General features: G+C 40.2%; 1 protein-coding gene across 1 annotated transcript; it reads left to right on the plus strand.

Moving 5' to 3' along the window:
• Positions 1–276: 276 nt before the first annotated feature.
• LOC124123787 (multiple epidermal growth factor-like domains protein 6) lies at positions 277–18,016 on the plus strand. Its single transcript, XM_048390464.1, has 6 exons — positions 277–319; positions 472–530; positions 2,030–2,878; positions 3,349–3,475; positions 16,553–16,817; positions 17,810–18,016. The coding sequence occupies exons 2-6, from the start codon at positions 479–481 to the stop codon at positions 18,014–18,016; spliced, it is 1,500 nt and encodes a 499-aa protein (XP_048246421.1). The 5' UTR covers positions 277–319; positions 472–478.
• Positions 18,017–18,903: the final 887 nt, after the last annotated feature.

Genomic DNA, 18,903 nt, shown 5'->3' on the forward strand with positions numbered 1-18,903 from the left:
GTGGAATATGTTTTCTTTTCATTTAGTTTCTTTCTTGAAGTTATGAAACAAAGATAAGTTTCCTCCTTAGCTAAGCACATAGGTTACATATAATTTTTACACCTCTTAAATCACTGGTATATTGCTCCCTACCGTGCTGAACAAGGTGATCCAATCAGATGACCAGACCTCACACACGCCATACTAGTCACTGACAGCAGGAAGTTGAAACTGAAAACAGAAAAATGTATAAGAGTGGCAAACCATTTAAAACAAGGACATTACGAGATACACATGGAACAGAGGCGGTCGTGAACTACACCGCAATACAGGGAATAAGGTAGAGTTCATGTCGATCCCGCAGGAGCTGCTTGTTCCTGTATGATTGGCTGACTCTGTTCACATACAGTCATATTTTGTGTTGTTCAATTTTTATTAGTCGTATTGAGTATGTAAGAAAAACATGTGTGTATATTTTATTTTCATTTTCAGGTGCACTATGGCATTGTTCTGGATAATAATTATAGTCTGCATGGCTGATTCCACACAGGGTAAGAGTACAACGCGACATTCTGAATCTTTTGAAATATGCATCCCAAAAAAGTCACCACATACCTTATTATGCAGGCTGCTTTATTTCACGAGAAGACAGTCAATGGTATACCTTGTAATAAAAGCACCTTAAATACCACGTGTCAAGGTCAGGTGAAAGGTCATGGTCATCCAGAAGCTTGTTGACATCATGTCTAAAATTACATTTACAGAGTGCTCTAGAAACGGATAATTTGTGAACAAACATTCTAAGCTTTTTTATACTGTCAGACATGAATAATACGGGTATTAATGGGAAAATGTTCATTATTATTTCCTCCACATCAATGTATTCAAAGTTATCAGCCAGTGTAAGAACTTCAAAGTGATTGTTGCCAGTGTAATATTGACACGGGTCAGGGCTGCATCTTGAATCCCGTTTTGTAACAGTGGCCGAGTACGACACTATGACAATTGCTATCTCTATGCCCAGAAGCTTAAGGTGGTATCATTATATAGATATTTAGGTTAAGTATTTACACCCAGGCATGTTTGTAGTAAAGCACAATCCTGCCTTGCATCACAAGCAAATAAAGCCATTTTGGCTAGATACAGGTACTAAAACAGAGTAGGTAATAGTACTTGTACTGACCTTTCAGGAAGTTTCATGCAATGGGTACACCAATACTGTGCTATGGATAAAATAAAAGTTTGGGAACAACATATTGTACAACTGCTGTAATAGCTCAGATATAAATGTGTAACTATGTTCTCAACGTTAGTAAAACTACATAAAAAAATATGGTACTGGCTGAATGTGGTTGGAGGGCCACTTCAGATTATGTCACGGGCATTTAAAAATTGGTGTAAATTAATTACAGGATTCAGCATTTAACACTACTCATAAAATGTTCTAACTACATTTTATAAGTCCCTTTAGCACATGGAAAAATACCTTTGCATTGCTAGTCCTTTATATTTGAGAATGTGTTTCAAATGTTTTAGATGTGGACATTTAAGATTTATGAAAGAAATATTTACACCCATATACCAAACCGTTTAAGAGTGTTTCCCAACTGCACGCTTAATGACAAAATGTACGCAGGAGACGAAATTCAGGTTAAAACTTGTATGTGTTCCTCTTGTAGAAAAAGTATGTCAGTAACTAAATAAGAAACGACAGAGAAGTGAACCCATTCATGATTATAATGAACGTTCAAGATACACAAACAATACATGACCTTTAACGTGCAAACATATGAAATAGACTTATGACACATGATATGCTTAATTTTCAAGAATACTACGAATGATATGTGTGTCTATGATGTATGCGTCTTTATGTCTGTGCATGTATTTGTCTTCCCGATGAGTAAAAGAGGATGGCTTCATCATTGAAAACATTGTCTGACTTTATACATCTCTGTCTTATTCATCAGACGTGTAAATTTGAAATGTTCAGAAAGGATATATCAACAGTTCCTATATCAACAGTTCCTATACTACTTGTGTTTGACAGGTGCGGGATGTACAGAGGGCCAGCATTGCTCAGGCTGCGACACGGCGGGCAACTGCTTACAACAATGTGACAAGGGATACTTTGGACTAAAATGCAGGTCGCCATGTAGCACCACATGCAGACACAACAGATGCACACTAGTTGAGGGAAGAGGCATCGGCAAGTGTACTGATGGCTGTGTATCCGGATATCAAGGCATAAGTTGTGACAGACCCTGTGACAGCCAGGCAGTCGAATGTACGCTGTGCACAGGTGGATGTGATGGGGAATACTGCCAGCTGGGTGGGGCTTGTTTTGCCGGATGTAGAGATTCCTTCTACGGAGCAGGATGCAAGACGTGCCCTAGTCACTGCAGAAACTGCAGCAGGATGACAGGAGTATGTGACGAGTGCGACCCAACACATTATGGAGTGAACTGCGAGACGTCGTGTGAGAACTGTGCAGGATCCTGTGAGTCCAGCTGTGAATGTGTTCCTGGCTTCTACGGGGACTTCTGTGCCGAGACTTGCAGTAAAACATGCCGCCCTAAGTCAGTCCACAAGTGTCTTCCATTTCCTGGTATGACGTCAGACAATTGTACAGGTGGATGTCACAAACACAGTGCCGAGTGTCTCCATGGTTGTGTGGATGGCTGGTTCGGGCCGACGTGTTCTTCTCCCTGTAATCCTGGATGCCGACATCAAAGATGTAATGATGCAGGCTCTTGTGCTGAAGGCTGTGAACCTCAGCATTTCGGTCCAGCCTGTGAACCGTGTCCTGAGAGCTGCGTCACTTGCGACTCTGAAAACGGTTCAGGAGTAGGACGTGAACTTAACTGTACACAGGATTGCGCTCCACCAATATGCACCAGTAAGTGTTTATTTGAATTATTATTACAATGTGTAAGAGTTAATAATAATTTAAAAGAATGTATACATGACAGTATTGACAGTATTAATGCCCTTCAGGCTATCTTAACACCAGTGAGTATTTATTTTTATTGTAAATACAAATGTTTAATGGTTAATATTGATTCAAAATGCAATGCAGAACTTTCAGTTTTATGTGTCCTTTTAACTCTATATCTGTCTATGTTTTAAAGTTGGTTTTTGAATAAACCCATTCCATGATCACAAAGAAACTCTGCTGAAAGCATCCCGGCCATACCATTAGTATGTTTACATGAATCACTATTAAATGATAATGACACGAAGTGATCTAAAACGCCTGAGCAATTATTCGTCAACAATAATGGATAGATGACAGTATTGACTTTATTTCACAACAAATAATAATTAGTAGTTGTTACGAGACTAATGTTCATATATTTTGCTTGTCAGGTCTTCCGAAGTGGCGGCATATCAGCACAATTACACTAACGTCGGTTGTGTGTGCAGTCGTCTTTTTCGTCCTGGTTGCAAATACCGTATGCTGTATCTGTTTCCGCAAGGGCCCGTGTTTTCAAAGGTCGGTATAATGGCATTGTGTTCGTGTTGTGTGAGGACACCTGATACTATCACTGTTTGATAGTGATTGATCAACACATTTTCATGTTGTAGTCAGAATCACACAGTCAATATATTTTATGAATACATGTTTGGTCACTTTATATTGTCCTTGAAGTTCTTGTCGCAAGCTGCATTGGCCAGAACATTCGTCGGGTGTAAAGTGCGTTAAATATACTGAACAACAAAAGTTCCTGTGACATTGAATAAGATTTAATGCATAGTTATGTTTTTTACCGAATATGAAACAATTCCTGTAAGTGTTCAGATGGTTTAATTTGCAATACTGACTTCAGAAAATGCGTGATTTCATAACAAAAACCATGAACATGCCAAAATGTCAATTTACAAATCAAAAGCGTGTGTGTCCACCTCTGGTTGCGATGCAAGCAACACATCTTCGTCTCATGGAATGGAGCAGGCGTCGCACAAAGTCCTGTGGGATATCTTACCATATCTGCTGGAACATGTTTGGAAGTTCCTGGAGTGTCTGTGGAACACGTGGTTGACGTCGAAGGCGCCGGTCCATCTCATCCCACATGTGCTCGATTGGTGAGAGATCAGGGGAGCGAGCCGGCCAGGGGATGACATTCACGTTGTTTTGTTGAAGAGAATCCTGAACAAGTCGAGCAATATGAGGCCGGCAAAACCGGTAGAACAACAGGGCCGCTTATCCCGTCGCGGTAGCGCTGTCCATTGAGATTTCCCTCTATCACTATCAAACGGGTCCTCTGTCTTGCTGTAATCCGACCCCATACCGTAACGCTGCCGCCCCCGAACCGATCTTCTTCCATGACACAATGATCGACGTAACGTTCACCTCGACGTCGGTACACTCGAATGCGTCCATCGCTGTTGCTGAGGTGAAAACGAGAGTCGTCAGTAAAAAATTTGTCCCCACTGCATGGCCGTCCAGCGTAGACGCTGGCTGCACCACTGTAGACGTGCTTGACGGTGGTTTCCTGTCAAAATGGGACGACTGGCGTTTGTTCTGGCAAAAATCCCTACACATCTGAGGCGGCGACGTACGGTTTGTGAAGATATTCGTCGAAGGCCAGGGATGCACTCTTGCGGTCACTGTTGCTGGCTTGAATCGATTTCGTAGGTGTGTTGTTCAATTCCAGTTGTCTTGTCGATTATTGGTTACGCGTGGCCTGCCACTCCGAGGATGGTCTCTGACTTCATTCGTATGTTGCCAACGTTGCCATAAACACCAAATGGTGTTTCTGTGGACATTAAATTGTCTTGCAACATCACGTTGAATCGATCCTGCTTCAAGCATACCAATGGCTCGCAGATGCTCATTTTCGGACAGGCGTGGCATTTCGTAATGTTGAATAATTACGTAATTTTTCTGTTTTTTCTGAGTGGTTGTTGTCAACACGATGCTAAGCAATGCATATGGAAACCCGTTAACGCACATTCTTGGGTAGTGAAATGCATGGGGCTTGCATAAAAGTCAACTTTTGCATGGAATGCATGCTTTTCTGTAGCAGTTGCGTTTTTGTGACTTGATTCCATACATGTACTACAATATTGAAAACCAAACTTTACTTGTTGGAAAAATACACTAAAATATTGGTGTTACAGGAACTTTTGTTGTCGAGTATATATATTGTGTCTACCTTGTTAAATGTGAGTGTTACGTGAGAGAGCACTTTCACGCTGATTTCCTGGAAAAAAAGTAATTGTTAGCTGTCCTTAATTTGTTTGGTTTTGTGACCACATTCTGAGACACATCTTATGGTAAATACTCTCATTTGGCACGTTGAGGCTGTAATAATAGTTTTCTTTCCACTTCAACGTTGATCTCTCTGTCGATTGCATCAGTATTTTGTTCCAGTTATCAGTCAAACTTTTAAAGAAACTACTTTTAAGTTTCTCTATAATGACATCTTGCTTCTACTCTTTCTTATCTGTCTTTATTGGCTGTACTTTATGAAGATGTTCAGCAGGATTCTTTTCTTTTGAAGAGCTTAATGTCTGGTTTCACTGTAAGAGTGGACAGAATTTGAGCTTTGGTTCTTCTTCAAAATATTATTTGGACATGGCTTGTTTCTAATGCTCACTGGTCAAATATGTTTGCAGACGCTCTGCACTTTTTAGTTATTTCCATTGCAGCCTATGTTGCTCCATCACCTCGACTATGACCTGGGTTTGAGATTCCATGAGTGCCACCCCTTTTCTGGCAAAACGAAATGCACTGTGGATCCAAGACAACATTTGACATCATGAACAATTGACAAAACTCGAACTGGGTCTGAGGATTCTTAGTAAGTTTCTCCTGAAATATTTTAATTGCGTATGGGTAAGTAGAGCCATCTGCATTTTCCATGGCAGGCCTGGAAGATAGTACGCATTCTGGATGCTTTATCCAACTTAACATGCCAGCAGCCCGAAATTAAATCCGCTTCATACAGATTTTTGTCAGTTTCATTCCAAGTTCGGTGGACCTGTTGAGCTCTTTCAGATCCAGGCAATATCTCAGTTATCGTATTTTCGCTTGTCACCTTGTCATCCTGCAGAGCTCATCCTCCGGATTCAGCAATACAAAGACATCCCTACTCCACTGAGAGCAGCATTATGACTATGAATCTAGAACATGTGATAAACAGGTTGCCTGCCATTGATGTGACGATAACTGTGAAGAGAGTACTCATTTAGACAAGGATCCCTCATCTATGAACTTTAGGTGGCAATCATGCTTCTTCTTTCTTCATTCCAACATGAATTCAAAATTTGAAAATAAAACATGAACTGAACATCTAACTTCAAGATACAAAGAAGATTGCTCTTCTTGTAGTTCCTACTCTGCAGCTGTTTCTAGGCCGATTTCACAAACTGCTAGTAACATATTTCACGGCCTGTTTCATGCACAGCTGTCAGACTATTATACCTGGATTACACCTGGACCAATGCTCAGATAACCAAGCGTTTACAATAACTGTATTTCTAGCATAATTGTGGGAATGCTAAATAGAATGTTCAATGTAGGGTCTTACTACCTTTAGAATCTCAAAGATGGCGAGCAGCACTTGGCATTCCGTACCTAGCGATGACATCGTCATCAGATAACGTGTCTAGTTGCAAAGTCCGGTCATGAAATATTCTTTCTCTTGTGATCGGATTCTTTTCCCAGCTTCATTCAATGTGACAAATGCCGCCATTTTCACGAAAATTCTTGTGACTGAGGGTGGTCATCCTTCCCTTAAGTTTTGATCTTTATTTACGATGTTCTTTGCCTAAGGGGGCTCTGTGCAAGTTGGCCCTGCTATTGAATTTGTAAGCAGTACTTTTTACACTTAGGGCACTGGTTAGTATTGTCTACAAACTGAAAAAAGAAATAAAGAATCGCTCCTTCGTGTCCTTTGATATTAATTATATCAACACTCGTTGAAAAAAGTGGAAATGCTCCTCGGCAATCCTCGTGTTGACATACTCAGGTGAGATTCTTTATGTCTCAAGCTTTCTGTCAAACTCATCAGGGTACCGGAATTTCACATTTTCCACCACTGTAAAATCATTTGTTTAGCTGCACATAGTTGCTTGATGAGGGTTCTGGACTGTTACTACGAGTGGTGACTACAGGGTAAGGAAGATCCGGACTACACTGGACGGCAGTATCTTGATGGAGGCTCCTGTAGCAAGTTGAAATACAACTTCAATCAGCATGTCATCTGTTTCAATGAGTTTACATCCTCAAATGTTATTGAGCATACGCTGTCACTTTCACAATTTTACTTATTTATTCATCGTCTGATGATTAATAATCTTTAATGTGACATGGTTCACCCCTTTGACAGAATCCTTCTTGCCGGTTACAGATCAGAAGTGATTCACACTGATCAGAAGCTGACCACACTGAAATCCATTACAGTTTCAGTAGATGGCCACACAGAGACAAGATCGAAGGCAGCTTCCACCATGTCACATGTCTTTGCATGTATTTAAAGATATACATGGAGGGCAGTTTCACACACAATTTACTCAATGGAGGTTATCATGAGTACAGATCAGGCGGAGGTAACTCCCAACTCCAGCTACCCGTAACATGTACTTGCTATTCACAATAAGTAAATGTTGCTTGCGAACTGCAGTCAGAAATATTCAAGGCATAATAGTCGGAATCGTACATCTGACTCTACAACACATGTATATTAAATGCTGCCTGCTGTCATTCACTTTTCAAACAGAAGCTGAAAAGACACAATGCCATGTCATATTTGTGAACAGTGATGGGTATCAATGTGTTTGATATAGCTTGGGTCACCTTCACTTGAGAAGGTATTTCCGGGCCAATGTTTTTATTTTAGCAGTAAGCATTCGATATTTATTTGTGGAATGAGCGTACATCAGATGCTGTGGCAATGTACCAGCATACCCCCTCAAGCCCTGTGATCCATCTGGTATTGCGAATCTATTAATATATCATTATTAGGCCGGTTTGTGATAAATCATTGGAAATACATGGAATGTCATTCAAACAACTACTATATATAATCAGGGTTTCTGTCACGAAATATGCTTTAAGTATTCGCATTCCCACTTGTGGAGAGAGCGGGTTTAAAAAAACATAGCTGTTTGTCCGCGGCTAAAATACATTCAAGTGTTTTCCTTTTACGATTCAGTGACTTTTAAGTGAGGAACATACACTGACATATGCCCCTGTCAATGGTAGGTCGTTGTATGCTTGCTTGTTACTAATATGTCTTAAACTATTGTAAACATGTTAAAGCAGAACGTTTCTTTAATGTAGGATCAAGCCATGGGCCAAGTGCATTTATAATGACTCGTCAACATCGGGGTTCCCTTCAGAATCAATACGCAAAGTGGCAGCAAGTTCTCAATCAACTATCTATCAAATTGTTTGCCAATTTTGAGGTTGCTGTGTCCGAGCATTGTACGTGACTGGACCTATTGTCTGTGTGTCATGTCAGAGCAAAAGATTGTTGCAGAATTAGGAAAGCAAGATGATACTGCAGTAAAAAAGTTTACCAGGAAGCAAGATGGAGATGCTGTTCAAACACCTCTCTGATAAACTGTTCATGAACTAAACTTCCTACATCTATCAAAGCTGGCTACATGAATATTGCAGTGGATGTGCATGTCTCCTCTCCACTCCGATGCTTCAAATGCTTAAAGTTTTGACATGGATCAAAATCTTGCAATACGTCCCTAGTTTGTCAACGATGTAGTGGGAGCCATGACAGCTCAGACTACAATGAGGACCTTAAATGTCAAAATTGTGATGGCCATCACATGGCCTGTACAAAATCGTGCCCTGTTTGGATCGTAAAACCTAAAGTCCTTACAATTAAACTCACAAACAACGTAACTTATCATGAATCACGAAATCTGGTTGTTCCCTAGCTTCCTACAACTACATCAGCCTTATCGTTTTGCTGCAGTCTCCCACTTCACTCAAACCAATTCTATCACATGTAAGACAGACCTCACTTGGGTCCACTCTGATCAACTGGAGGGTCGTATATCTTGGTGAGACAGGGCGTGATTCACAACCACTTTTCTATCAATTCAATCTTGGAACTGTTTCTGTTCGTTTAACATTGAACATTGCCTTTACTCTCTGTTCCTTGTATGTTCCACCATCCACTATGCTTAAAAAATCTGATCTTCAAAATCCGTAATATCAGCTCCCTAAGCAATGCATCATCGTGGGTTATCTGAATGGGCACAACCCTTTATGGGGAAGTGTTACCACAAACAATAAAGGGAAAGTACTTGAGGAATTCATTTCTGATAATAATTTATGTATCTGTAATGATGTTTCAAACGCTTATTGCAATTGAAACGTACTCAGCACTTGAGCTGTCTCTCTCAGATTAAATATGTTTTACGACTTGAATGGTTGGTCCATGATTACCACTGTGGAAGCAATCACTTTCCACCATTCTTTAAACTCGAATCCTATTTCCCTTTTATTCATATCATTGTATGAAATAATATGTACTGCAAAATTAGCCCCTGACCATTTTAAAAATATTGAAAATCCTATTCAATTGTTATCAGATCAACTCAATCAAATTGCGGATCATACAATTCCAAAGTCCTCTGCAAATACTCATATTCGCAAACCGTGGTTTACTAACGAATGCAAGCAGGCACCGAAGTGTAGGGAGAAATTGGGAAATTACTTCCGCCGAGATCATACAGTTCATAATTGTGACTTAGTAAGAATTACAAATGCAAAGGCCAGGTAGGCTTTTAAACATATTAAGCATCAATCTTGGATCAAGTGTGTCTCCCAAAAAGATTTCCACACTCCCATGTCCAAGGTCTGGAACATGATACAAAAAAATCAAAGGCAAAGGATCAAAATCTTCTGTTCACCATCTCAAGGAAGAGGATCGGTTATCAACGGATGAATCAAATATTGCCAATAAACTTGGTGAAATTTGGTTCAACATTCGTCCTCGTCTAATTATGTCCCTCAATTTAGAAAATATCAGCAACGACAGGAAAGGAAAATTATTAATTTTAACTCTGATAACAAGGAAGAGTATAATGAAGTATTTTCCTAAGCTACACACTTCGCTCGGGCAAGCTCATGATACAGAGGCTGGTTTGTTGTTTAACCCATTAATTGTTACTACGCGCAACACCGCACACCGATTGTTTATGTGTTGTTTAATGCCGCCCTCCGCAATATTCCAGCTACATGACGGCGGTCTGTAAATAATCGAGTCTGGAACAGACAATCTAGTGATTAATATCATGATCATCGATCCACGCAGTGGAGATCGATGACATGCATCAACCAAGTCAGCAAGCCTGATCACCCGATCCCGTACGACAAGCATAGTCGCCTTTTACATCAAGCATGGGTTGCTGAAGACCTAGTCTACCCTGGATTTTCACGGGTTCAAATTATAATGGAGTAGTTTGGTACTTAGAAACCAATAATCTAATGTAAAATATTCAATGTTGGTTTCAGAAAAAGTACTATCGATCATTTAGTACAATTAGAATATTTTGTGAAAAATGCAATTGTCAACAAACAGCATGCAGTGTCAATATTTTTCGATCTTGAGAAAGCTTACGACACTACCTTGAATCAAGGCATTTTAAAGGATTGAAACGATTTTGGTCTGAGAGGCTGCTTGCCACGTGCACATTTTATATCACAGTTTTTAGCAGGCAGGCAATGTCAAGTCCGAGTGGGTTCAACACTGTTTGACAATTATAATCAGGATTAGGTTGTCTCACAAGGAAGTATTTTATCTGTTTCTTCATTATGTGTTACAGTCTAAAGTCTTTCAAAGGTTATAGGGGCACGGGTGGCCCAGTCATCTAAGGCGCCGCTTCGCTTCTTATCATTCTTTTACTCCTCCAGGTGATAAAGCCACTGGCGGTGCTTCCATTGTGGTGAGGCAGGGCATCATCCACAGTCCTGTTCATCTCCACTGTAACCTCCAGGGGGGGGGGGGGGGGGGGGGGGCCCAGTCGTGTAAGGCGCCGCGATTCGCTGTGCAGAGTTGCGTCCCTTGGGCACGTCAGAAACCTATGTTTGTGGGTTAGAATCCCGGTTCGCCCCGATTATGTTTCTAGGTTTGTCAGCACCATACCCGTGCTCGTGGGTTTCATCGAACTGGTAACCGTCTGAGACCTGCATCACTTCGAGCTTTCCTCCCACATTAAGCTGACACGCCGTGATATAACTGGAATAATGTTAAAAGCAGCGTTAAACCCAACTCACTCACTCACTCAAAAAGTATTAGTGATTCAGCAGATGGGTCACTTTTCGCGGATGATTTTAATATATCTTGTCGTGGTAAACATATGCTCACTAATGAGAGACAGCTACAATTATGTATCAATACAACTCTGAAATGGTCACTGGAGAATGCGTTTTTATTATCCAAAGCCAAGACAAACTGTATTGGGCACAAATATGAACCGATTAATACCCTGAACTTTTTGGGCTGGATTTTTCCCATTAAAGTTGTTAAGGAAGCCAAGTTCTTTGGTATTATTTTTGATGATCATTTAGCATCTAAAGACTAAATGTCTGAAGGTAAGTTACTTGAAAGTCGTTTCTCATAGCAAATGGGGAGGGGTTCAGACAACCCTCCTTCATTTATATCGTTCTCTTATCCGTTCAAAACTAAATTATGGCTCCATCGTTTATGGCGGATCCTGTTAAAGCAATCTACAATAATTAGATTCAGTGTATCATCAAAGGCTGAGACTTTGTCTTTGAGCCTTTAGAACATCACCAGTTGACAGCTTATATTATATGTAGAGGCTGAAGAGCCATCTCTCAAACAACGTCGAATTAAACTGTCATTGCAATATGTGACTAAATTACACTCAAATCCGTGTGTTTAATCCCATGTATGAACATTATTTTAATCAAAACCAAAAATTGGTTTTACAAAAACACCCTAGTTAGTCTTGCAGTCTTGCAAATACCTGGGTATTTTATTTACTAAGACTTTGAATTTAGGAAAATTTAGCTGTAAGGGCCAAAAAAAGCAAAGGTCATGTTACTTACCACTGTATCTAAATTAGAACCTGTTCCACGTAGAGTTTATTTTAAACTATTTGATGCCCAAATACAGTCTATCCTCATACACGGCTCAGAACTTTTGGGTTTTAAAAATTATGAACCAATAGAGAAAATACATTTATATGCATGTAAAAAGGTTTTGAAGACAGGAATAAACACTCCAAACTGTATGGTTTATGGCGAATGTGGAAGATATCCGATGTACATTAATGCATATATTCGTAGTTTAAAATATTGGTTTAAACTTTTAGAAATGCACGAAGACCGCCTGTCTAGAAAAGCATACGAAATGCTACTTAACTTGGACAACCATGGGTACACAACATGGGCATCAAATATTAGTTACATGCTATTGTATCACGGTTTGTATCAAGGTGTCGGTAGTACACATGATTTCTTAAGATTATTTCAGAGAACGTCACCAGATATGTTTCAGCAGGATTGGAGATCGACACTTGAAAACAGTTCAAGATATGTAATAAATAGATGTTTTAAATCGTTAATTGAACCCGAATTGTATTTAAATGTTCTAACATACAAATCTCTACGCATAACATATTCAAGATTTCGTCTCGGATTGTCTGCAATAATGGTTAACATTGGACGACATCGTTCTATACCGAAGCCAATGAGATTGTGTCCTTTCTTTCAAACTAGTATAGAGGATGAACTTCATATACTGCTTGTTTGTACTGTTTATACTGATTTAAGAGATGCATATATTCCACAGAAATACCTGTGTACAACAATTTTGTATTCATGTAAATTGTATTGAATTCTACTGACAGAAAAACAATTCTGAGGTTAGCACATTTTGTTCATCTTACACTTACTCGGCGCAAGAACCTGATAGTATCGTCACTTCGTAAAATAATTGTGTACATTCACTTTGTAACATTGTCTCCACATATGTATTGTATGCAGCAGTTGTACTCGCGGATATTATCTCTTTGTACTCTTGTTTTGTTTATGGGTCGGAGGCCTTAAATACAATAAAACCTCTTGAACCTGAACTTGAATTAAACCATATATTATGGCAGCTAATATTGATCTTTCTACTCTCTCACCTTCCCCGCCATTGTCTACACCTCCGTGGCATCAAGACCTAACACTTACTACCGTAAAAAGCTGACACAAACCAACTGGTCTATCAACAAGATGCCAAACTCAAATCAACATTTTATTCCAATGGCTCTATTTTGATCTAAACTGGTATCTTCGAGAATACCAGGTAACAGTTCAATTAATACAGCTGAGGCCAATACTATTCTTATAGCATAAGGCTACATTCAAAATCAATCATCTCAACTGTTCATAATTCCTTGTCATGCATTCGGGCAATACATAATTGTTCTTCCGACCATCCGCTGATTCTTGATATTTTAGAATTGAATAATGTTCTTGCCACTGCCCAATACGACATCTTCTTTTGCTGGTTGCCCAGTCATGTTGGAATCGCTGGTAACATTATGGCTGATACTGCTGCAAAGGCAGCACTCATCAAATAAGTAACTCTACTTCTCTTACCATAGAGTGATTGTAAGCCAATACTTAGATGCTACATCAAAGATCTAATCCAAAAGAAGTGGAACACTCAAGTAGGCATAAACAGATTTCATGCCATAAAACCAACCCTAGGTTATACCTACTTGGGTGCCTATTCGAGACACGATGGAGTTGTATTGCGACGATGTCGTATTGGCCATAGTTGATATACCCTTGAGTGAATATCTATTAAAACGTGAAGATCCTCCATTCTGTGTCCCTTTTTTCTCTCACAAAGGGATTACCATTAGGAACTTTTTGATAATATCATTGCTCATTTAAATCTCGTTTTTTTGAAAGAAATATAATTATTTGATAAATGGTAAATTGTTTTTGAATAGTGGGATATCATTATCAACTGAGATTAATGGTATTTATTAATTCATATTTTCCTGATATCATAACTGTTTGCTAAAATTACATTATAAAGGGGACCACCTCTGCGGCATGGTATCTCCGTGAGCTAGCACTGTAAATCGGCATGAGTCCGGACTAGTACAAGCAGCCACACAAACGCACACACGTACATGCATATCGCTATATAAGTGCAATATTCTTGGACGCGACGTTAGAGCCCATTTCACCACACCTCACATTATAAATGTTCTTTTTATTTATGATATATATTTCATGATCTATTTTATATTCAACAAGCATGAAATACTCACATCCCCCGCCAATATGACATGTCGGGTGTGTGCAATGCATTAGCTCCTGTGAACCAAGTTCACTGGGCCTTTTTGTAAAGAAATATAGTACGTTTTTCAAGATCTGCTCCGGAAACGAGGACTACTGCCATTTTCAGTCTAAATCAAAGTCGTTGCCATGGAAACTCGAAAAATAACTTTTAAAAAAATTCACAAACTATCAAAAGGCACCAGTTCACCACTAGACCTATCAATGTTCAAAATATGGTGAAGAAATATGGTAGGGTTTTCAAGATCTGCTCCAGAAACGAGGACTACCGCCATCTTCAGTCTAAATCAAAGTCGTTGCCATGAAAACTCAAAAAAAATTTTTTTTTAAGTCCCAAACTATCAAAATGCACCAGTTCACCACTAGATCTATCTATGTGCCAAGTTTGTTGAAGAAATATGGTACAGTTTTCAAGATCTGCTCCAGAAACGAGGACTACCGCCATTTTTCAGTCGAAATCAAAGTCGTTGCCATGGAAACTCGAAAAATATTGTTTTTAAAAATTCCGAAACTATCAAAAGGCACAAGTTCACCACTAGATCTATCTATGTGCCAAGTTTTTTGAAGAAATATGGTACGGTTTTCAAGATCTGCTCCAGAAACGAGGACTACCGCCATTTTTCAGTCGAAATCAAAGTCGTTGCCATGGAAACTCGAAAAATATTGTTTTTTAAAATTCCCAAATTATCAAAAGGCACAAGTTCACCACTAGATATATCTATGTGCCAAGTTTGGTGAAGAAATATGGTGTGGTTTTCAAGATCGGCTCCGGAAACGAGGACTACTGCCATTTTCAGACTAAATCAAAGTCGTTGCTATGGAAACTCGAAAAATAACTTTTAAAAAAATCCCAAACTATCAAAAGGCACAGGTTCACCACTAGACCTATCAATGTGCAAATATGGTGAAGAAATATGGTAGGGTTTTCAAGATCGGCTCCAGAAACGAGGACTGCCGCCATTTTCAGTCTAAATCAAAGACATTGCCATGGAAACTCGAAAAACAATTTTTTTTTAAATCCCAAACTATCAAAAGGCACAGGTTCACCACAAGATATATCTATGTGCCAATTTTGGTGAAGAAATATGGTGTGGTTTTCAAGATCTGCTCCGGAAACGAGGACTACCGCCATTTTCAGTCTAAATCAAAGTCGTTGCTATGGAAACTCGAAAAATATTGTTTTTAAAAATTCCCAAACTATCAAAAGGCACAAGTTCACAACTAGATATTATGTGCCAAGTTTGGTGAAAAAATATGGTAGGCCTAGGGTTTTCAAGATCTGCTCCGGAAACGAGGACTACCGCCATTTTCAGTCTAAATCAAAGTCGTTGCCATGGAAACTCGAAAAACAATTTTTTTTTAAATCCCAAACTATCAAAAGGCACAAGTTTACCACTAGATATATCTATGTGCCAAGTTTGGTGAAGAAATATGGTGTGGTTTTCAAGATCTGCTCCGGAAACGAGGACCACCGCCATTTTCAGTTTAAATCAAAGTCGTTGCCATGGAAACTCAAAAAACAATTTTTTTTAAAATCCCAAACTATCAAAATGCACCAGTTCACCACTAAATCTATCTATGTGCCAAGTTTGGTGAAGAAATATGGTGTGGTTTTCAAGATCTGCTCCGGAAAATGAGGACTACCGCCATCTTCAGTCTAAATCAAAGTCGTTGCCATGGAAACTCGAAAAATATTGTTTTTTAAAAATCCCAAACTTTCAAAGGGCATCAGTTCACTACTAGATCTATCTATGTGCCAAGTTTGGTGAAGAAGTAAGGTACGGTTTTCAAGATCTGCTCCGGAAACGAAATGTGACAGACGGCTGGACGGCACCAATTCCTATATCCCCTTCCACTTCGTGGCGGGGGATAAAAAGCCAGTGGAATTTACATCATTGCCAGAACTTCTCCAGTGCAGAAATACGTGTTTCCGTGAACTACATTTTAGCAACAGAATGGGAAATGTGATTGTTCCATTGACTCTGTGACATTGTGTCTTTGGCAACCGATGCTTGTCGTGTGATGCAACTGAAGGGGTCGCGTGATCAGGCGTGTTGACTTGGTTGGTTGGTCACGTTGTCAATCACTGTTTTTTTCAGACTGGATTATGTTCACACCTCGGTCATATAGCTGAAATATTGCTGAGTGAGGCAATGAAAACAACAAACAAAACAAATTATTGCATTCCTTATAGATCTATTTCATCTCTTCTGTTCAAACAGGGCAAGCCAAACTGACACTGGTACACGCAACACTGTATCTGAGCAGGCGGACGCCGCGAAGTACCAGGTATTACATCGCTATTGGGAAATCACAGAAGTTGAAGCAGGATTGGGCGACGAGATACGGAATCAGAACTACGGAAATTCAAGTGATGCCAATGATGCTGCAATTTTTGTTTGAGCGGATTACTTTCCGGGAGCCAAAGATGAAGGCACTGAAGCCGGAGATGAAGGCACTGAAGCCAGAGATGAAGGCACTGACGCCGGAGATGAAGGCACTGACGCCGGAGATAAAGTTCAGAATGACACTGGTCAGTTTGATGAAGAAAGATGGTACTGTTTTCAAGATCTTCTCCGGAAACGAGGACTACCGCCATTTTCAGTCTAAATCAAAGTCGTTGCCATGGAAACTCGAAAAACAATTTTTTTTTAAATCCCAAACGATCAAAATGCACCAGTTCACCACTAAATCTATCTATGTGCCAAGTTTGGTGAAGAAATATGGTGTGGTTTTCAAGATCTGCTCCGGAAACGAGGACTACCGCCATTTTCAGTCTAAATCAAAGTCGTTGCCATGGAAACTCGAAAAATATTGGTTTTTTTTAAATCCCAAACTTTCAAAAGGCATCAGTTCACTACTAGATCTATCTATGTGCCAAGTTTGGTGAAGAAATAAGGTACGGTTTTCAAGATCTGCTCCGGAAACGAAATGTGACGGACGGCTGGACGGCACCAATTCCTATATCCCCTTCCACTTCGTGGCGGGGGATAAAAAGCCAGTGGAATTTACATCATTGCCAGAACTTCTCCAGTGCAGAAATACGTGTTTCCGTGAACTACATTTTAGCAACAGAATGGGAAATGTGATTGTTCCATTGACTCTGTGACATTGTGTCTTTGGCAACCGATGCTTGTCGTGTGATGCAACTGAAGGGGTCGCGTGATCAGGCGTGTTGACTTGGTTGGTTGGTCACGTTGTCAATCACTGTTTTTTTCAGACTGGATTATGTTCACACCTCGGTCATATAGCTGAAATATTGCTGAGTGAGGCAATGAAAACAACAAACAAAACAAATTATTGCATTCCTTATAGATCTATTTCATCTCTTCTGTTCAAACAGGGCAAGCCAAACTGACACTGGTACACGCAACACTGTATCTGAGCAGGCGGACGCCGCGAAGTACCAGGTATTACATCGCTATTGGGAAATCACAGAAGTTGAAGCAGGATTGGGCGACGAGATACGGAATCAGAACTACGGAAATTCAAGTGATGCCAATGATGCTGCAATGTTTGTTTTAGCGGATTACTTTCCGGGAGCCAAAGATGAAGGCACTGAAGCCGGAGATGAAGGCACTGAAGCCAGAGATGAAGGCACTGACGCCGGAGATAAAGGTACTGAAGCCAGAGATGAAGGCACTGATGCCGGAGATGAAGGCACTGAAGCCGGAGAGGAAGGCACTGACACCGGAGATGAAGGCACTGACGCCAGGGATGCAGACATTGTAGTTGGACATAGTGATACTGAAGCTGGCGATGGTACATCTGACAGTTCTGGGACAGATAACCATTCCTACACACACTTCGGAGCTGTTCCTAGAACAGTCATGACATATATATCACCACTTGAGGACTAACATTCATCCATCTGTCAATTAGATATGTAAATAATCGAATCTCGACGAGACAGCCTGTTATTGTTATAACGCGCCGCGTCCCACGCAGATTGTTTCTTTGTTGTTTAATGCCGCATTCAGCAATATAACATCACCATGACGGCAGCCTGTAAATAATCGAATCTCGACCAGACAGCCTGTTATTGTTATAACGCGCCACGTCCCACGCAGATTGTTTCTTTGTTGTTTAATGCCGCACTTAGCAATATAACAGCACCATGACGGCGGCCTGTAAATAATCGAATCTCGACGAGACAGCCTGTTATTGTTATAACGCGCCGCGTCCCACGCAGATTGTTTCTTTGTTGTTTAATGCCGCATTCAACAATATAACAGCACCATGACGGCGGCCTGTAAATAATCGAATCTCGACCAGACAGCCTGTTATTGTTATAACGCGCCACGTCCCACGCAGATTGTTTCTTTGTTGTTTAATGCCGCATTCAACAATATATCAGCACCATGACGGCGGCCTGTAAATAATCGAATCTCGACCAGATAGCCTGTTTTTGTTATAACGCGCCACGTCCCACGCAGATTGTTTCTTTGTTGTTTAATGCCGCATTCAGCAATATAACAGCACCATGACGGCGGCCTGTAAATAATCGAATCTCGACCAGATAGCCTGTTTTTGTTATAACGCGCCACGTCCCACGCAGATTGTTTCTTTGTTGTTTAATGCCGCACTTAGCAATATAACAGCACCATGACGGCGGCCTG

The sequence above is a fragment of the Haliotis rufescens genome, unplaced genomic scaffold, assembly GCF_023055435.1.
Source record: "Haliotis rufescens isolate VD_foot unplaced genomic scaffold, xgHalRufe1.0.p SCAF_9, whole genome shotgun sequence".
Taxonomy (NCBI): Eukaryota; Metazoa; Mollusca; class Gastropoda; order Lepetellida; family Haliotidae; genus Haliotis; species Haliotis rufescens.